General features: G+C 47.1%; 1 protein-coding gene across 4 annotated transcripts in view; it reads right to left on the bottom strand.

Moving 5' to 3' along the window:
• BCL2L14 (BCL2 like 14) overlaps positions 1-21,594 on the bottom strand; it is a 53,565-nt gene that overhangs the window by 22,758 nt on the left and 9,213 nt on the right. For 2 of the 4 annotated variants that reach the window (XM_042991768.1, XM_007076314.2), the window contains exons 3-5: positions 7,870-8,306; positions 3,172-3,345; positions 1,050-1,120 (exon numbers count right to left, since the gene is read on the bottom strand). In XM_042991768.1, the coding sequence (XP_042847702.1) occupies positions 1,050-1,120; positions 3,172-3,345; positions 7,870-8,299 (675 nt within the window). In that variant the 5' untranslated portion in view covers positions 8,300-8,306. Of the gene's footprint in view, positions 1-1,049; positions 1,121-3,171; positions 3,346-7,869; positions 8,307-16,256; positions 16,419-21,594 lie in introns of those variants that run through there. The other 2 variants (XM_042991769.1, XM_042991770.1) reach the window with 2 other exon arrangements.

Raw genomic sequence — 21,594 nt, 5'->3', positions numbered from 1 at the left:
CATTCTTCTGGTGACAGGAGGCTCATTCCGTCACAAGGCAGCCCTGAGTGCTAGAAAGTTCATTCCTAAAATGGAGAAAATCAATTGCCCCATAACTCCTATCCATTGATGTTAGTTCTGGAGAAACATAGGAGTGCCCTCAAGTCATGTACCGTATTCTATTTTCTTTCTCTGCACCCCAGTTCATCCTCTACTTGTGGACTTGAAGCTCACATGCCCTCCCAGTTACCATCCTCTGCACACACTGCTGACAAAGGCATTGAGGGAGGACCCACTGAGAAGTTGGGACTGGGGTAGAGTGGCTGGCCACTTAGTGTTGTTTCCCCTCCTGCACAAGCCGCATGGGGCCTGACTTCCATCCACTGATCGTGGCAGGACAAGGCAAGGGGTCCACAGGCCAGTCCCTGACTGACCCCAGAGGCTACTCAGCAGTCTGTGGGTAACGGCACAGAATTCTGGGGTCCTGCTCACCAGCTCTGTATCTGAAGACACTCTCACACTTTCCTGACGGGAATGATAGGTCTTGACTTCTAAATGGCAGGAAGTAAGTCCAAAGTTCTCCAAGTAACACTAATCCGCCTCCCCGGCCAAATAGCTGAGAGAGACCTTGAGCAGAGAACAGTCCAGCCACTCTCGGGGGAGATTTTGGGAAGGACTCCAGCCTTGGAGCAGGCGTGGGACATCGATATCCAGACTGCAGGGCAAATGCAAGAGTCTAAACTTCCCCGAGGATCAGTTACACGGGGAACCAGATTCATAATTCTATTCAGCAAATTTTAATTTATTGGTGTCTTTTCTTGCAATAACAAAGTTACATTTTTCATTTCCAAAAATTCCAGGGAGGCTCCAGAAGGTTTACTTATGTTTTCCAAAGTGATTCATTTTTGAGATGCTGCCAGCATGAAGAATTTGGACTCCAAGGGAAATAAAATTTAGGACTAAGTGGAAACCAGAACTTGCAAAGGAATACAATCTGCAGTACGCTTCCATTCTCTGTCCCAGTGCGTGGGCACAGAAAAGAAATCACATTAGTTCAAGAAGCTCCATACCTCTCTTTCCAACTGATCCCCTGAATATTTCAGCAGCTCAACGATTTGGGCTATTATTTGCTCTTCTCCATCTGTCGGGGGAAAATTCCAGTTATTTCTTTTAAGAAGAAAAATCATCTTAACTTTTTTTTTTTTTTTTTTTGCCCCCAGGGACAATACTTGTAGCCTGGTTAGGGACTGAGGGAGACATGTGCTTTGTAATTCTCAGCAACTTAACTCTTACCTTCCTTCGACTGATGGGGCACAAACCACTCCAGCTGCCCTCTCCTACAGACCCCTCCTTTCCTTTCTTCTTTTTTCCCTCAGCGCCCCGCTTCTCACCATGAAATGCATCACTTTATTTACTGTAAGAATGTCGTTGACGATATTGGTTCCACGACCCATGGTCCTGTCTCTGAAGATGTTTAGGAGAACCTTCTTTTTCGTTGGTAGGATTCTCCTGAGCAGATGTTGCTTTTCCCATATGGACACCATAAATTCCAATTGGTCATATTCCCCCTTTGTGCTGCTAGAAAGTACAGAGCCGAATTTATGGGCCCCAGCTAAGAGGGGGTACGGTCTTCCTGGCTTGCATTTTGGGAATTAAGCTCATTCCTAAACCCACCTCTATTTCCCCGCTAGTGCATTCTTTTTACATTATCTTTCAAATTGATTTATTTGATTAATCTTATTTACTAACATGTATACTTTGCATGCTGTCTTTACAACAAAGTGAGGTATAAGTAAATACACTTATGGAGTGCTCCCACTCCAAAGGCTAAAATGGCAGGTAGAGAGAGAGACGGCTCCTGTTGGTATGTACGTGGGAATGGGGGACGTGGAGTATGATTTTTCTTATCTCAAAACATGCTAACCACCCAACATGAGGAAAACGGTCATGGCTACGGAACGGAATCCAAACAGAGAAACGCCAGTTACTGATACAGGAGTGCTTTTCATTGATGGCACAATCTTTGAAGTCATGGAGTCCTCATGTGTGTTCCAGATAAGAGGGAAGGAGAGGCCAGGAAATTAATCCAGCCCATCACCTCCCAGGAAGGTCTAGCGAAAGGCAAGGGAAGTGGGAGGTCTGAGCCTCAAATCACCTGGGAGGCACCAGCACGCGGGTCTCCGTGGCCGTGTGTAGGTAGTTTTTATCTGCCCCTGTAGCCCCTCTCTCTGGGAGTCACTGTAACAAGGGCCGGCATTTCTCACGTGCACAGAGGAGACGAGCATCAGCCTGAGGCTGGTTCAGGGGCAGCTCTCCACACACAGGGGATCACAATAAGGTGGAGGCACTTTTTAGCACACTCAGAGGGGCCTCTTCTCTTCCAGCCCCGGAAGGGGTAGTTTGCGGTCCCAGCAATGCGGCACGAGACAGGCGACATCACCGCTCCGCTTACAGGCCAGGCAGCCGCCGCCACTTGCGCCTTGTACTTCGGCTACTGCAATCCCGGGGCCGCCTCCCCTCCGTCCCACCCCTGGGCTGGAGTTTGGGGAAGGAGGGCCACGAGCAGAGACAGTCGTCAGTGATGGCAAGTGGGACTGAACTTCTCTTCCTGTGGCACGTGGTTGTGCTCCCGTTCAACTCCAGAATTCCTGCACATCTGCTGGGAACTCCTGGTCCTCGCTACGGCTGTGGCTTTGGTGACAGCTGACCCCCCCCTCTGGTCACTAGTTCTCGCTTCTGCTACACGTGGTGTGCCAGACCTGGTGTCTGACGACGCCCTGCTGTTTCACAGGGCCACGTTGTAAGTCCCTGGGCCCGTGCTCCCTCCGCAACCTGGGCATTCCCGGGAGCAAACCGGCCCGCGGTCGTCACCCACAGGATTAAATCCAATAGCTCATCTCTCTCGGTGGACAAGGTTGAGCGGCCGCTTCGTGCTCCCCCGCCCCCTCAGCAGGAGGCTTTGCAGTTAGCACTGAGCTTGGCACGTTGCTTCGGTCTGTTGGCGCACTGCCCTTGCCTGGGCCGGTCTCAAGAGCTAAAGGTCGGGGCCTCCAGCAGCCTGCTGTCCTGCCCTCGGCCCAGGGCAGCAGACACCCCTAACTGCAGAGCCCTGCGCTGACCGAACCCACGAATGCATAGCTCTGCCTGGCGGACACCCGGCCCGACGACCCAAGCACGTGGAAGGGGGTTTACCTTTCTTACCACTGGGCGCTGGAAGCTGGAAGCCCTGGCGCTGGATGAACGGATGGACAAAACTGCCTTTGGACTTGCGGCTTGCCGCCTGGCTGTGGACCTCGTCGGCTGGGGGCCAGGAATGCACAATTTCGGCAACGCGGTTGGCAATGGAAACGACTTGGGGGTCCTCAGCTGAAACGAGACCAAATGGTGCTGAGCGGCCCTTCCCAGAAGAACTTGGTCTAGCTCATCGGTATGCACGGTCGCCCGAAATGAAAAGCCCAGCCTAGAGGGAGAGGAAGCTGCCCGGGGACGTGTGTGCGGGGGAGGCCATTCTTCAGAAAGCTCTGGCAGTTGCCTGGCAGAGGCTGGGATGGGGGAGGAGCGCACAGAGGAATGATTGCCACCTTGAAACAATTGCCCTTCTGCACCCTCTTTTTGAAGTCTTGCAAAATTAGGGTCCCCTTTCCCCTTTGCAAGGGAAGAAACACAAAAGAAAGTGCTTAGTTCTTTGCTTGAGGGAATCCTCATTATGCTTTTATTTTTATTCTTTTTTTGGGGGGGGGAGGACATTCTTTATATCTTGGGAGAGCTGGCCCCTACATGCAGAGGAGGGCATTCAAGAGTTTGACAAGCCTTTGGGGGTTGGTCACTGAGGAAAGAGAAATATCCCTGCTCTCAGACCATATTCATTACTCAAGCCCATTATCAAGTCAACACTGAACTCCCCTTGCTCTTAAAGTGACACGTCTTCTCTCTCCTCCCGGTCTAATGGGAAACATCCAATTAATGCTGATAGGTACACTAGGGGACATAAAGTGCAGTCCACGGCTTTCAAGAATTTATAATCCAGGAAAAGATGTATGTATTTGCACACATTACTATAGAATAAAGCATGTGGGGGCATGAAGGTTTAAATATCCTAGCCCCCTGAATTAAAGGCCCCCTGAAGGTCCTAGCCTGTGAAGGGACGAGTCAGCTCTGCTTTTCGTCAGGGATGGGGGGTGGGGGGGAGCAGGTGGTATTGCTGAGTTATTTGGGACTAAAATTTTCATTGTTGATTTGTCGCTAAGTTCTTAAGTTTTAGAAATGTGTGCAGCTCTGTCTTTGATGCCCTACGGAGCCCAAGTAATATTTGGAAAACGCTATCCCATTCACACACTGGAAGAAAGCAACACAGTGGGGTTTGGGCCAGAAGGTTGGGGTGCCCAGAGGAATTCCTGGGCTTTGTAAATGAAGATGGCTAAGAGAGGCATAGCCTGGGTCCCAGGAGGGATCCTGTCCCATGCTTTGACATCCTACGGAGCTGCCAATGTGACTTCTGACTCTCTGTCCCTGGATTCCTCCACAGTATGGGAGTTTAGTGCTCCCCCTTCACCCTCTGGGCATCACTGGAAGACCATGGGAACTAATGCTTTGTCCACAATGCCTTCCTTAAAAAAAAAAAAGGCATAATGGTTTCCTTAAAAAGCCGTATTTTTCATGTTTGGTTCACAGGGTTCAAAAAGAGATAATAAGGAGTGAATTGAGAGAGAAGTATTAGAGAGTCAAGGAGAGAAGGATGGATGCTTTTCCTTCCCGTTTTAACAGCCAAACCAAATATATACTTTCCACCTTATTGCGGCCCAACCAGCCTCCTCTCTTGAACGCTGGCCACCATGGCCCCTGACAAGGAAATGGCAAGAGGCTGGATCCCAGAGCCTCTTGTATCTGGGAGCCTTCCCTTGTATCGGCAGAAGATGGGGATTTTTTTCCCCCTCTGTAACCTCGTGCGGCCTGTCTGGGGTGATCAGCGCATGGCTCTTCTACCAGAAAGCCACACTGTGCCCATCTTGTACTTGAAGGAGGCAGACAGAGGCCCCAAAGGCTGTCCCTCCTTATCCCCCAGCCCCCGTCATGTGGCAGGGCGATCAGGAGACCGCTGGCGGCCTGGGAATACCCAATCTGACTCACCTGCTTACAGTGCGTTGCTTTCTATGAATTGGTGGGCACGGAGGGAGAGAGGCAGGTGACATTCGTGCAGGGAAAAGTATGAGCAAGTACATTTAGACTCAGATGAACCAGCTCTAGCTAAGATGCCCATTTTATTTCTTTATTTCTTTATTTTCTTCCAAGTTTGTATTTAAATTCTAGTTAGCTGACATATAGGGTAGTATTGGTTTCGGGAGTAGAATTTAGTGATGGATCATTCACATACAACACCCAGTGCGCATCCCAACAAGCGTCCTCCTTAATAAGATTCTCATTAATTAAAATAAATACCTAAATTTTAAACTCTGAGAAAAAAAAAAAAAGATTCCCTTCTTGTTGGAGTCGATCTCATCCGATAGGCAAGGGGGAATTGGATGGGGGTGGGGAGAGGACAGAACGGCTGCCCGTCCTTTGGGGTCTATTTTTGGGGGAGGTGATGTCACTATAAGGAGAGCGAGAGAGCACAGCCGGAGGACTTGGCATCCAGCCTTTGGCCTGAGGCATTTGTTTTGTGGATGCATGTATTTATTTATCTTAAAGTTTATTTATTTATTTTGAGAGAGAGACAGAGACAGCACCAGTGGGGGAGGGGCAGAGAGAGAGGGAAAGAGAGAGGATCCCAAGCAGCCTCCATGCTGCCAGTGTAGAGCCCGACTCAGGCCATGAGACCATGAGTAAACCGAGAGTGAGATGCTCAACCGCTCAACCAACTGAGCCACCCAGGCGCCCCCTGGAGGCATTTGTTTTAAAGAGAAGGGGCAGGGTGTTTCCCTATGGTTGAGACTGCTACTTCCTTCCCAGAATCCATTTTCTTCTGCCTTAGCAAGAGACCCCTGAAATGTCACAGGCAGCAATGGGCTCAGCTGCACAGACTACATTTCCCAGCCTTCTTTACACTAAAGAGTGGCCAGTGAGATGTAAGAAAAGTTGAGTGCAGTTCCAAGAAAGCTGTCTAAAACGGAACTGAATTATCTAGAAAAAGACACCCTTTTGTTCCCTGCCCCACCTCCCACCACTTGCTTCCTCTTCTTCCTGCCTGAAATGGAGAGATGATGGCCGGAGTCTCAGCAGCCACTTTGGAATATAAGGTGACTTTGAGGTTGGAAGTTACTAGCCTAGGGATGGCAGACTAGGAATCATTCCACATTTAGCGAATCCTAGCTGTGGACAAACAAGGGTTCACGGGTCAAAGAACCTGGGTTTGTAGTTTCTAAGATTGGCACTGACGCCATTTTTCTACTTCCTAAGACCTCTTGCTTCTAGACTTTGATCTTGGGACGTAACCTTACAGTTCTGACTTAAGCCTGGGTCCGGGTCCTGGAAACAGCAGCGAGGGCTAAATTGTGAACTTCAGTTAAAAGAACCCAGGTGACACCAGCTGCTAAGCTCTGATTTATGCGTGGTAAAATAGAAGTAGAACATGAGACTCTCTTGAGTCACATCCGATGAAAAACCAACAGACCACCCACGTAATTGACCAAATAAGAAAGCGGGCAAGAGAAGTGTTGGAAGGGAATATACACCGAGTCTAAGTGTCTACAGCAAGGCCTCCTTGGGAAGTGACCGTTTCTACTATTTTAGAGCTATCTATGTCTATACAAAGATCTTAGAATTTTAGTAAATAAAAAAGGTCAAATGACACTTCAGTGTTATCAAAATACAGAATGTCATTTGTCTCAGGAAACCAGAGGATTAAGGTCTGTAAAAAGTGCCTCTGTCTCTCGGAAAAATCCAGGGGACAGCCAAGCAGAAAAGTCTATGTAGGTGCGTCCACAGGGTTCTGTATGCTCCAGAGCTCAGCTACCATCCCCAGCGGGAGCTTGTTGTACCCATGGCAGGGGGGTGGGGTGCAGAGAGGAGGAGTTCCCCAGATAACCTCACCCCCAACTTCTCCGGTTCTAAAATTTTAAAGTCCAGCGGGAAATAAACGTTTCCTTGATCATCGTGAGGGATAGAAAACGACCCAGCGGGGGTTGATTCTCCAAGTAAGCCGGGGCCCGGTCACACCGTTTTAAAATTGAGACATTACTGCCACCTGTTGACTAATTATTGACAATTTACCCCAGCCATCAAGCCCAGCAGGAGTGGGCGCTTCTTTTAAAATGTGGGCAGCGGGCACTGGGCACTGCTGAAAGGGAAGAAGATACTTATGCCGAAGCTTGTTGATGGAGGGTAACTGTATGCTAAGGCCCTTTGTGAAAATGTTCCATTGTCCTGAGACAAATGACAAAATGTATTTTGTTCCACTGAGGGGAAGGTTTTGTCAAAATGCTTCTTCGTGGTGTGTTTTCTCCCCACAGAGGGCCTTATACTTTGAAAAGTATTTTTGCATGCAGCTACCAGATCTTTCCATCCACCCTAAGAGGTAGGGAGGGTGGGACACCCCAATGTACAGATGGAAACAGAGGCCCAGGGAGGTGAGTCGGCTTACCTCCAGAAGTGTGGCAGTCTCAACCCCTGTGTAGGGCTCCTTGGCACAGAGGATTGGGAGTTTGGGCAGCAAGCTTATTTATAGGCAGTGGAGCCAGAAAACCTGTTCTGTCACCCTTTGCTGCCATTCTCTTACTTCCTGCTCGGTCTTGAGAAAAGCAGGGCAATTATTATTGAATATCAATAAGTGGGGAAACTGAGGCACAATGGCGTGCCCTCCCTCAGCCCACATTACCAGCTGGGAGGAGATGGACCACCAGACACACAAAGAAGGGGAAGATCTTGTTGTGGGAGAGAAGAATTCCCCAATCCTACCTTCATGCTCTCTGTGCTGTCCCATGTTAGAAAGGGACCTAGCCCTTGAATGACTGGGACCGTGAGGCTCTGGTATCGCCTGACCCTCCAAGCGGGCCCTAGGCAGGCTCTGTTCATTTTCCTCCTTCTCTACCACTCCAAAGAGTGCTCTCCAAGACGACTTTTTCTTGCCCAGGTTTGTGGCCTGCTCAGGGGATGGGGAAGTTCTCCAAGCCCATGACACTTGTGTCCACGAGTCGTTTGCTGGCCAACTCCCCAGTCCTCTCTGGGACAAACTTCTTGTTCTCGGTGGCCTTGGGGAGGAGGCAGCCGGCGGGTTCTTGAAGACGTGGTGTTTGGCGTAGAACGCCAGGATTTTGAATTCTAAGCTGTTTGGGTCGTCATCGTCCAGGGGGATCTCCTCCAGGTCCCAGGCACTGGTGGCGCACATGGCGACCCTGCAACAACAAAGTCCACACGTGTCCTTTGACCTGTGGGTGCGCTACTCTCTGTAGGTCCAGAGAGGTGGGTGGAGTGCCGCGAACGTTCCTCGAGCACCTGTTCTTTCCACGCAGAGAGGCAGGGAGGCATCGGACGCGGAAAACGCAGGGTTCTTTCTGAAAGCACAGCCTCAGAGACAAGGGAGAGAGAAGGCACAGAGACAGCTCCACACGAAGAGAGTGGGCAAGGAGCCAGATCAGAGGTGCAGGTAGCCAGTGTGGGGAGGGGGGTGGTGGGGGTGGGGAACACCTGCCCAGAGAGGGCAAGCGAAGCCTCTAGGACACATAGAGAGGGTTCACGCGGGTGGGTGGGTATGGGGGCTAAGAACAGGGTGGGCAGAGGGCAGACTGTGGTGGAGTTTAGGATGTATTTGCAGAGTGGCGAGAGGGGTGACAGACACACGTAGGCGCTTTGTGAGCAGCTGAGGTTGAGGGATAGAGGGACAGTAAGTGAAATGGCAGTGGGGCCAACTATGGGGGCCTTTGAACCTGCGGCTAAATGCTCTGCGTTTTCTCACTCTGATCAGTCAGTACTTCCCAAAAGGAGCCTGAGACCTGAGACCTCAGAAGGCAGTCAAAGGACTTCCTGGGGAGGGTAGTTGGGCAAAGGGGGAGGCTGACTCAGGAGGGAAATAACTGGGGTCTCTGACCCTTCCCATCCTCTCTTCCTTCTTCCTTTACCGTCTCCACTGGCTTGCATAGGTCTGCTTCTACCTCCTGCCATCTTGGGATCCCAGGTAAGACCCGGGGGCACCTGGGTGGCTCAGTCAGTTAAGCTTCTGACTCTTGGTTTCGGCTCAGGTCATGATCTCATGGTTCGTGAGTTCGAGCCCTGCCTTGGAGCCTTCTTGGGATTCTCTCCTTCTCTCTCTGCCCCTTCCCCGCTAGAGCATGCACTCTTGCATGAGCGTGTGCTCTCTCTCTCTCTCGCTCTCAAAATAAATCAATAAATAAACTTAAAAATATCTCATTTGAAAAAAATCCTGCTATTTTTACAGCTTTGAAGAGCACTGATGGAGGCAGCAGAGAGCTTTTCAAAGGTTTGGTGGGAGAGTGATGTAGTCACTGGCAGGTTTTGGGAAGATCAATCCGAGCACTAAGATGATGGAATGGAAGGATTTCATCTTTATTTCTGAATGAATAACTGGACATGTATAATAAAATGATTTTCTCCAATTAAAGCTTTCATGAAATATCACCTTTTTTGGTTTCCTGCTAGGAAATAATTTCATTTTTTAAAAATGTTTATTTTCGAGACAGAGAGAGAGAGAGAGAGTGCTCCTGTGCATGAGCAGGGGGAGGGGCAGAGAGAGAGGGGAAGAGAGACTCTCAAGCAGGCTCCGCACTGTGAGCAAGGAGCCTGACACGGGGCTCGAACTCACGAACTGTGAGATCATGATGTGAGCCGAAATCAAGAGTCAGACACTTAACAGACTGAGCCTCCCAGGCGCCCCTAGGAAACCATTTCTTTTTTTGCAAATAATATACTCTGTTTTCTTCTGTTAGATGTTAAGGACTACATTTTCCATTTTGTTCCTGATGCCGGAAAGTGCCGTCCTCCCATCTCATTGGATTACAATTTCTTTTTTCTTTTTTTTTTTTTAACGTTTATTTATTTTTGAGACAGAGAGAGACAGAGAATGAACGGGGGAGGGGCAGAGAGAGAGGGAGACACAGAATCGGAAGCAGGCTCCAGGCTCTGAGCCATCAGCCCAGAGCCCGACGTGGGGCTCAAACTCACAGAGTGTGAGATCGTGACCTGAGCTGAAGTCGGACGCTTAACTGACTGAGCCACCCAGGCGCCCCTGGATTACAATTTCATAGGCAGCTGCTGTACTAGAAAACAGCACGGGCTTCTCACTCTGACAATCTGGAGATTTAAGCTTAACTCCTGGCCTTCCAACTGACTAGCTGTGTGACCTGGAACAGGTTACTTCACTTCTCTGAACCTGAGTTTCATGTAAGTAAATTAAAAATAAGAAATCATCTTGCAGGGATATTGTGAGGGTATAAGATAATGTATGAGAAGTCCCACCAGAATCTGACTCAAAAATGGTGGCTATAATTTTTTGTCTAGTACAACTGTTATCCCCCAGGCCCTCTGACTCTGTTCTTGAGGTGGCTTTTAACCATGTTCCCTTCCCTCCATGGTCCTACTTAGGCATGGAAGCTGATGATAATAAGTAAGCTGTGGTGATATTCATGGGATCCACCGGCCTATCTATTCCTCCTTTTCTCTCCACTATTTCCTCTTCTAGCGAGACGAACTCACAAAGAAATGGGACCCTAACCGCAGACAGGGTTTGAGGCAGTGAGACAGGGTACAAATAAATTGTCTGGAGGCTGATGGTTGGGGCTGGCTCAGCTTCTAACGTGCAATGTTCTTGGACAAGTTACTTAATTTCTTTGGTCCTTCGTTGCCTCGTCCAATATTCTCTAACTTTTCCCGAAGTTTCTACTGTTTGAAGGAGGTGTCGTGGCTGAAATATCTCCCCTGCCTGCCTGCCAGTGCTTCCTCTTTCCACTTTTGTTTCCTCTCTTTTATTTGTGAGAGGCTGGTACAGAAGCCATTCATCTGAGGAAAGGCCCCTTGGCCTGAGAGAGCAATGGCCCCTGTCTGGGTGAGTTCTGACAGAAGCGAGGCTGGGAGGGGCTGCAGGGGGCTGTGCCAGAACATCAAGGTGCACATGGAGGGGACAGAAATGGATTTCCCAGGGTGGCCAAGGAAGACTTGCTAGATCTGAACTGCCTCCTACACACACAGGCGTATTTACACGACTTCTGAGCTCCAGACACCTGCCTCAGGTAACTGAACATGAGTAAAGCTTGAGAGCTGTGGCGTGAGGTAGGGGTCAGAACCACTATGCTTCCTCCTCCCTTATGTTTCCTCATATCCCTGTCCTATTCCAGGCTTTGACAATCTTTCTTCCCTCACCATCTCCCAATTTCACAGTCACGTGATGCACCACAGTGAAACTTTTGCTGTCTGGAGTCACTTCAACAACTCCACAACGCACATGCTCCTTCCCGCTGCTTCTCCATCTTTGCCTCCCCCCGCCCCCCATATTCCCACCCTCCCCCGCCACATGGTCTCAAAGGTCAACTGTTTGCCTCTTCCTGGTACGGTGTTAGCCACCCCCCCAAGTAGGATCCTTTCCCAAGTTTGTCTAGATGTATTCTTTCCTCCTCAACAGAATATAAACCCCATGAGGGCAGGCATGTCTGTGTGCTCTTTTGTCTCAGCCCCATGCCCAGTGCCTACAATAAAGCCTGGAGCAAAAAGGCACTTGACAATGGCTTGTGGAATGTTTTTTCCTATTTGGAGACAGACTGGGTTCAAATCCTGGCTCTGCCACTAGCAGTCATGTGACTTGCCTCCATGCCTCAGTTTCTCATGTTTAAAATGGGTGTGATGACAGTACCTATTTCATACCGTTTTGGAGATTGAATTAGTTAATATTTGTAAAGCATTTAGAATAGAACTTAAGTGTTTGAACAAGTGCCTGGATAAGTCTTTCATTAAAGAATATTTATGAAACTCACTTTGGGCAATGCTGCTTTAGTTAAGCTCCAAGGGGGTTTCAGATGGCATGGGGAGAGTGCGGCATTTGCAGTGAGGAAGAGAGATTGGAAAACTGCTTTTTCACTTATTGGTAAAGGGTCTGAAGCGAATCACTAACCTCTCTGAGGTGTTGTTTTCCTATTTATAAAATATGACTCATATTATCTAACTCATTGACCATGTAGGAGGACTAAATTACAAAGTGAAAATCCTTAAAACAAGTGGTGGTCCATACAAAGTAGTGGTTTACATGCTGGCTTCTTGATTTAGAGAACCTAGGTCACATGCTGGGTCTTCTGCTTATGAGCTGTGTGACTGGGCGCATTTCTTAATTTATTTATGCCTCCATTTTCCCATCTGCAAAATGGGGATTAAAAAAAAAAAACCCTACTTAGGGGCTGACTGGGTGGCTCAGTTGGTTGAGTGTCTGACTCTGGATTTCAGTTTGGGTCATGATGTCACAGTGGTCATGAGGTGAGGCCTGGACTGGAGTCGAGCTCTGCACTGGGCACGGAGCTTACAGAAGATTCTCTTTGTGCCCCTTCCCCTTCTCGTGGTCTCTCTCTCAAAAAACAAAACCAAAGTAATGAAACAAACAAACCCGCTTTGTCAAGTTTGTATGTGGATACAAAGAATTAGTGTGTGTAAATCACTTAAAATAGTGCATGGTAGATGATAAATGTGCAAGAAATATTGGCATTATTCTTTATTACAATTATATTATTTTAATAGGTTACCTTTTTGTAAATAAATATTAGCGTTTATAAAAGCAACCTCATCAAATGCAGCAATTAAGAAAACTAGTGACATACAAATATTTGGCTTAGCACAAAAGCCACCCTTTTATACACATATATATGTATATGGTGTGTGTGTGTGTGTGTGTGTGTGTGTGTGTAAAGTATATATTCTGTAAGATATGAAGACTGGAACCTGGCTGGCTTTCCCAGCACCAAGCACCATGCCTGACACATGTAAGTTCTCTATGAATATTTGATGAATGAATAAAAAATGATTATATAACTGCCAGATAAAATGCAGGACATCCTATTAAATTTGAAGTTCAGATAAGCAAATATTTTTTAGTATAAATATGTCCCAAATATTGTATGGAACATGCTTATACTTAGAGCAAAGTATTTGTTGTTTATCTGAAATGCAAACTAAATTGGATGTCTCGCATTAAAAAAAATTTTTTTTGATGTTTATTTATTTTTGAGAGAGAGAGACAGAGCATGAGTGAAGGAGGAACAGAGAGAGAGGGAGACACAGAATCCGAAGCAGGATCCAGGCTCTGGGCTGTCAGCACAGAGCCCGACGCGGGGCTTGAACCTACGAACTATGAGATCATGACCAAGTCGGACACTTGACCAACTGAGCCACCCAGGCGCCCCTGGATGTCATGCATTTTTATGCAAATCTGGCAACCGTATGCATGTAAGATGTTGAGAACTGAGGTAAAAGTAAGTGACTGAGATGGACCAAGGGAGAGAGTGAGCAGCCTGAGAGGAGCAGGAGAATAAGCCAGAAAGAGTGAGGCAAGAGCAGGATAGGTGGTCAGAACTGGGAGAGCCCACTTGGTGTGGCAGGAGGCGAGCTCAGGCAACAGCCCAGAGCTGGACTGTGTCCCGAGAGAAGTGATCAGGTTTTAAAATGGAAGCTTCCTTTTGAATTGGGCCGCTCAGGATGGCTCTGGGCAGGGAAGGCTCTCAGGTCCTGTGGGAACTATGTCCTGGGTGGGAGAGTGAGCCCTCTCCTCAAGCCATACTATGCTTCTGAAGAAACCTGCACGTAAGTTAAAAAACCCCAAACCTTTCTAACGTAGTGGGACGACTTTAAAATTGTGTGTGTGCATGTGCACGCATGCGTGTGTGCGCGCGCGCGCGCGTGTTTGTGTGTGTGTGGCACTGATTGAGAGAAGTGGGGTCTGACCTCTTTACGAAAAGAGTTTGCTAGATGCTGACTCAGGAGCAAGAGCAGAAAAGGGGAAAATTACTGAGGTCAAGATGGAGCACACAGTCTTTCCACGTGAAAGAAGAGATTTTTGTCGTGTTACAAGCTAGAAAGGGACGGAGCCCTTGGCCCAGCCAAAGGGCAAGTCTGAAAATGAGAGAGAAGCCGAAAGCATCACAGGGCTCAGGTATTGGCCCAGATGAGGCAGCCCTACGGTGGGGGGGGGGGGGGGGGGTATTGGAGGTGGGGAGTCTGTGACCAGCGCCCGCAAAGCACTGGGCTAAAATAAAATAGTGGAGACATGAAAGTGTCAGTTCAGACACGTTAAATGCATTTGACAAGCGTAGGGTCTTGCCCTCTACTGATCCTCATTGTAAACGAGGGAAGAGCCGTTAACTTTATAGCTAAGGCTTGTTTTAAAGCAGGATTGCGTTAGTGTATCACCTGTTGGGTCCCTTCTGCTCTCAGCTATTCCTGTGGAAAGTAAAAGCCCAACTTTTTATTTATTTTATTTTTGTTTTCAATATATGAAATTTATTGTCAAATTGGTTTCCATACAACACCCAGTGCTCATCTCAAAAGGTGCCCTCCTCAATACCCATCACCCACCCTCCCCTCCCTCCCACCCCCCATCAACCCTCAGTTTGTTCTCAGTTTTTAAGAGTCTCTTATGCTTTGGCTCTCTCCCACTCTAACCTCTTTTTTTTTTTTCCCTTCCCCTCCCCCATGGGTTTCTGTTAAGTTTCTCAGGATCCACATAAGAGAGAAAATATATGGTATCTGTCTTTCTCTGTATGAAAAGCCCAACTTTTGAATTTATGGAAACTCACACCATAAATATTCTGCATGTGGCCGGAAGGAAGCCCTGGGTGCCCCCTCCCCCCCCAGCTGGTTCAGAGCCTGGCCTGGGGGATCAGCTACACGGTAAGACCCGTGAGTCTTATTCTAACTCAGTGACTCAGGATCCTCAGCCCTGCTGCTCCACCCTCGGTCTATATCCACTCTCCTTATCCATAACAAACCACGGCAAACCTACTTTCACAAGCAAGGTCCGAGAGCGTTGGCCTCTCTTCCCTCTCTTACGGGTCCTCCCTCCCCTCTCCCCTCCTAAATGGCCAAAGTCCCCCGGTGTCCCCTCTCCCTTTGGGAGCCCCTGCCCAGAGGGCTGTGTGGGCGGCACTGTATGTTCAGCTGGGAAGTCCGAAACTTCGGGAAGGTCCTCAGCTCTCATCACCAGACGGACACACTTCTGGGGATTTCTAGTGGTGGATTCACTGCTGAGGCTGGATTTCACTTCCCTCCCCGTGGCAGGTAACCGACAAGCACGTGTGCCTCTCGTGGTTCCCGCACGGAGGCTGCCGTGACTGGTGGCCGAAGCGAGCCTGACAGAATTGAGCTCAGTTTGCCGCGTGCGGGTCTGCCCGGTGCGAAGGCCAAGGCCGTGGAGGGCTCAGCCCACGAGCCCACTTCCACCAGCTCTGGATGTACAGATGAGGCCCGGGTGCCACGCGCGCCTGTACACAGACATTCATCCCCCAGGGGGTTCCCAGACCTAACTGTCAGCTGAATTTTGTCTGGTTGCCTCGAGCCTTCCCTTCAGCACCCTGTGGCCCCTGTGCCCTTCAGAGGCTGTCTTTTCCTTCCTCCCTGAACTCCAGACAGCTTTCTACCTCCATGCCTCTCCCCTGTTTGCCATCTCCGAGGAGGACACGTTTTGTAATCCTAATGGTGAAATGAGCTAAAAATATCTTCACTTCCCACAACAGAAGGGAACCTGAGAGACAGAGCCTTAGAGCACTTCAGCTATACAAAAGGACTGAGGCTCTAACAGGGCAGGGGGTGGGGGTGGGGGTGGGCTCAGACAGGAGGGAGCTTTCTAGAGGGGAGGGAGAGGGATTTCCCATTTTACCTGGGCCTTGCCAGTGAGGGTCTGCCAGAGCTAGACCACGTTCCCACAAGGTGCCCAGGACCCTGGGCGCAAACCCGGGGATTCCCGTCCTCAGCCCCCTCCCTGCTCTAGGAGACAGCACCTCCGTGGGCTCTTGGCCCCTGACCGGCTGTCACTCCGTTATACACCTTGTCCTACAATGAGAGAGGACTGCATAGTGTTATACATGATCCAGCCAGTTACATATGCTTAACTGAGCTATTTCAAACCTTCTACAGCAAAGGAGAAATGAAAGAGAAACCTAATACTTCTTTCTCTCTCCTTTTTCTGGAAACCCCAACAAACTAGATTCTTCGCTGTCATTTGGCTTCCGAGTTTACATGTTAAGAACTTTTTAATAAACCCAGTAAACCTCTCCCCTGGTTGGATTTGCCTCCTTTAGCAAACCCAGGACTGAAAACCCAGACTGGGTCCTCCTGGGAACACTGGTGCCCCCTGGTGTTACCTGGGAACGCAGCTGTCAGTGGTTTTTCCTGCTTCAGGTCAGGTAGGCAGCAAGGTATTTCTGTACCTGAGTCTCTCTCCACAAAACTTAAGAGGAAACGTTCACCCAGTCTTCTTGGCTTCTCATTTAGGGAGGCTCATGTGACCCAAGATCCCATCTGACTGTAGCTGCTTCAGGTTTGGGACTAGTAAGGCTGAAGGGAGGCTTACGGAAGGACTACACTTCCTGGTTAAGCCCTGCCCCCAGCTTTTTAACTGAAGGAGGGGTTGACCTTTGCCCATGCAATTTGACTAAAAGTAGTTCTACCTCCTTTATCAAAAACTCTCACTGCCCTTTGGGGCAATTAGGTGGGTGTTTTCCTGATAGTTCTGCAAGTTCTTTACATTTCATCAGGTTAACAAATGTTTACTGACCACCTAATATGTACGTGGCAGCTATTGTAACGCATTTAATCTTAAAGACACTGAGAAGCAGGTGTTATGATTCCCATTTTACAGATGAGGAAACAGGCTCAGGGAAACACGCTGTATTTTGCTAATGGTCCCTGCCAGTTGAGCTGAGATCCGAACCCTGGCTCTCCTAGCCTCACACTGTATCATGTTACTTCTCCTCTGTGACTCAAAGATTATATTTCAAATGGAACCACTGGCAAGGCTTTAAAGACTGACTCTAACCCCAGCCATAGAAGCCACAAAAACTCATTTTCCCCCACAATTTTATTTTATTACTAGTTTTTCAACGTTTATTTATTTTGAGAGATGAGTACAGAGAGAGAGAGAGAGAGGGGCAGAGAGGGGGGGGGGCAGAGGATCCAAAGCAGGCTCCATGCAGAGCCCGATGCAGGGCTCAAACCCATGAACCATGAGATCATGACCTGAGCCAAAGCCTGATGTTTAACCAACTGAGCCACTCAGACGCCGCTCCCGACCCCCCTTTTTTTTTCACACTTTAAAGATAGAATTCCCTATGTATATGAAAGAAGACAGTTAAATATGATTTCACATTCTATCCAGATTCTTAACTGAAAGAGACATTTATGACCATATGTGTGATCTTGAAACCTTGAGAGCTGGCCAGTAAAACAAGAAGGTGAAGGAAGTGTGAGGTGGGGAAAGAGGAATTAAGGCTAATTTCATAAAAGTGAAGGAAGAATTGGCCGTTTAGATGTTAGGCAAACAGGTCCATGAGAAACAAATGGACGGTGGTTATGGGAAAGTTAGTTCTATGGTGACAAAGTGAATTTTAACCAGAAAACTAATATTTATTGCACATAACGTGTGCTAGTTAGCCAACTTAAGGAGTATTAAAATATTAAGAATGGCTTTTCTTTTTCTTTTTTTTTCTTTTGAGAGAGAGAGAGAGAGTGCACATGCGTGCAGAAAGTGGGACAGAGGGAGAGAGAGAGAGAGAGAGAGAGAGAGAGAAAGAATCCCAAGCAGGCTCTATGCTCAGCGTGATGCCGGGCTCCATCCCAGGACCCTGGGATCATGACTTGAGCCAAAATCAAGAGTTGGACGTTCAAACAACTGAGCCACCCAGGAGCCCCTAGAATGGTTTTTCTTTAAAAAAAAAAAACAAAAAAAAACCACTTAGTCTTTTTTTTTAAAGAATATTCATTTGAAACAGTTCAAGAGTCAACAATTGCATACCACCAATAACTAAGTCACATGGTACAGACTACAGTTGTTATTGGCGTTCAGAGTTACATAACTGAATGACACTGGCTTCAGAAACGACTTAGAATCCCACAAGGTCTTGGCAAGGTTAAGTACAAACACAAGGAAGGGGCAACTGGCACAAGGAGGCAGGCTCATTGAGGACAGAGAACGTCCATTAATCATTCAACCTGGCAACTCCCATAACAAGCTAGCACATAATAGGGATGGGACTCAAAACTTGTTATATATGAAAAAAAAAAAACCCAACCCAACCCACATTTTTCCTGATTCTAAAAAAACACAGCGTTGTAGAACACTTGTAAAGTGTAAAATAGCATAGATAAAATAAAGACCATCATGATCCAGTCATTCAGTGATCAATGTTATTAAAAATGTGGCTTATTTCCTTCCCTCTATGATAATAACCTCTAGCTACCTCCCAAGCGTCTGCCCGGCCCTCTGCCCTTCCCTTTCTCACTGCTTCCAATTACGCACTTCTCCGAAGGCACCCTTGCAGCCGGCTGGACAAAATGACCTCTACCCTAAATAATCATATCCAACCGGACAAGAAGTGGATGGTCTACGACCCAAGTTGGGCCAATTCAATTCCGTCTGCCTGAAATTTGGAATTGTGTTAGAGTCTAGCTACCTCCACTGGGTGTTTCATTTGGGAGGTCGTGTTTGGGTCCTGTGCAGCAGAGGAGAAAAAGCTGGCAGGCAGAAAAAGCGAGGAAGGAACTAATCAGGAGAGAACTGGGGAGAAATAAGGAGAGAAGCAATAAGCAATAACTGAGAGCTCTCCACTGGCCACCTGGAGGCTGGGAGACTCCTTCCCCCCCCCCCTTTTTTTTTTACTCAGCTGATTTGAGTGTTTCTTTCAACCAGAAGGATTCCTGAACAAACACAATGTACATAGTTTTACATAGTTAAGACGTTATCATAGTTTTGCGGCTTGCTTTTTTTTTTTTTAAGTCGGCTCCACACCCACCGTGGGGCTTGACCTCATTCATGACCCTGAGATCAAGAGCCCCATGCTCTACCAACTGAGCCAGCCAGGCGCCCCTATGACTTGCTTTTTGCACTTAACGTCTATCATAAAGTTATCTCCCTACCAACAAACGTATTTTGTAAATAGGATATTCAAGTTTTATTTATTTATTTTGAGAGAGAGAGAGAGAGAGAGAAAGAGAGTGAGAGAGAAAGAGAAAACACGAGCAGGGGAGGGGCTGAGAGGGAGAGAGAGAGAATCCCAAGCTGGCTCTGTTGTGGTGCTCGAGCCCACGAACCATGAGATCGTGACCTAAGCCAAATCCAGAGTCAGACACTTAACCGACTGAGCCACCCAGGCACCCTGTAAAGAGAATTTTTAATGGCTGTGTAAGTCCAGTGAATGGAAGCACTAAGATTATTCAACCAGGCATTTTTAAGATGTCTATTTTCATGTGTTCACTGTTATAAATAATGTTGCAGAGTATAGTTTGCCCATATTTTTTGGCAAACTGTATCTTTGCCCATATTTTGTATTGTTTACTGAGGAATGAGTCCTAAGAGTTGAATTATTGGCAATGGATATTTTTGAAATTGTTATTTTTATTTTCAATTTGCATTAATCTTGGATTCTGGAATTTATTGAAATTATTGTGGGAAATATGTCTAAGGGAAAAATCCCTAAGTGTTTGGATGTATGAATAAAAAGCTCATCATCATGGGCACCTGGGTGGCTCAGTCGGTTAAGCATGCAACCCTTGGTTTCGGCTCAGGTCGTGATCTCATGGCCCATGAGTTCGAGCCCTACATTGGTCTCCACGCTGACAGCACGGAGCCTGCCTGGGATTCTCTTTCTCCTTCTCTCTCTGACCCTCCTCTCTCTGTCTCTCAAAATAAATAAACTTAAAACATTTTTTTAAATAAATAAAAGTGAAAAAAAATAGCTCATCCTCAGGAAAACTTTGGGGTTTTTGCCCATCTTTGTGAGTATAGAGTGACTATCAAATAAGAGTTGAAAGTCCAGATGTACAGATTTTAGAGTGGATAACATACTCCTCTGGGGCTCTGACTCTCACTTATTTCAATCTCAATGATGCAACTGAATGAAATATGTCTCCTTTGTTAAATTCATGCCTATTTTATTATTTTTGGTGCTACTGTAAATGGGATATTGTAAATGGGATTGGTTTTTTTTTTCATTTTCTTTTTTCAATAGTTAATGTTAGTATGTAGAAATGCAGCCGATTTTTGTATATTGAGTTTTGTATCTGAAACTTTATTGAATTCCTTTATTAGGTCTAACAGGTTTTTGTTTGCTTAGGTTTATTTATTTTGGGAGAGAGAGCAAGTGAGAAAGGGAGGGGCAGAGAGAGAGGCAGAGAGAACGCCAAGCGGGCTTTGCACTGTCAGCAGAGCCTCATAAGGGGCTCGAACTCACGAACCATGAGATCAAGACCTGAGCTGAGATTAAGAGTCAGACATCCAACTGACTGAGCCACCCAGGTACCCCTCTAACGGGCTGTGTGTGTGTGTGTGTGTGTGTGTGTGTGTGTGTGTGTGTTTTAGGCTTATAATATGTCATCTACAAACAGGGGCAATTTTACTTCTTCTTTTCTTATTTGGATACCTTTGATTTTTTCTTCTTCTTGCCTAATTTCTCTGGCTAGGACTTTGAGTATTATGTTGAATAGAAGTGGCTAGAGTGGGTATCCTTGTCTTATTCCTGATCTTAGGGGAAAAGCTTTTGGTTTTCACCATTGAGTATGATGTTAGCTGTGGGTTTGTCATATTTGTCCTTTATAATGTTGAGGCATGCTCCTTATGTACCCAATCTGTTGAGAGTTTTCATCATGAAAGAAATAGAATTTTGTCCAATGTTTTCTCTTCATCTACTGAGATGATTGTATGCTTTTTATCTTTCATTTTGTTATCTCGTGCGTCACATTGATTTGTGGATGTTGAACCATTCTGGCATCCTTGGAAGAAATCCTACTTGGTCATAGTGTATTGATTCTTTAAATGCATTGCTGAATTTGTTTTGCTAATATTTTTTTTGAGGGTTTTTGCATCTGTGTTCATCAGGAATATTGGCCTTTAATCTTCTTTTCTTATAGTGTTCTTGTCTGGTTTTGGTATTAGGGTAATGTTGGTATTATAAAATGAGTTTGGAAGTGTCTCCTTGTCTTTTCTTTTTTGGGAGACTGAGAAGGATTGGTATTAATTCTTTAAATGTTTAGTACAATTTACCAAAGAAGCCATCTTCATTATCTTTGCTGGGAGGTTTTTGAGTACTGACTCAATCTCTCTAAGAATGGCTATTGGTTGGGGCACCTGGGTGGCTCAGTCAGTTGAGCGTCCGACTTCGGCTCAGGTCATGATCTCACGGTTGGTGGGTTCGAGCCCCGTGTCGGGCTCTGTGCTGACAGCTCAGAGCCTGGAGCCTGCTTCTGATTCTGTGCTCCCCCTCTCTCTCTGCCCCACCCCTGCTGTACTCTGTCTCTCTCTGTCTTTCAAAAACGAATAAACATTAAAAAAAATTTTTTTTAAAAGAATGGCTATTGGTTGTCCCCCAAACCTTTGTGATTATCCATGCTCTGTTCTTAGTGGCTCCCAGAACTTGAAGGTGTGCCAAAACCTGTCAGTGTCTCAAAGGGGAGAATCATAGTTTGCATCTAGATTGGACGCCAAACCCT

Source organism: Panthera tigris, chromosome B4 (genome assembly GCF_018350195.1).
Source record: "Panthera tigris isolate Pti1 chromosome B4, P.tigris_Pti1_mat1.1, whole genome shotgun sequence".
In the NCBI taxonomy this organism is placed as follows: Eukaryota; Metazoa; Chordata; class Mammalia; order Carnivora; family Felidae; genus Panthera; species Panthera tigris.
This window is presented reverse-complemented; position numbering and strand designations above follow the sequence as displayed.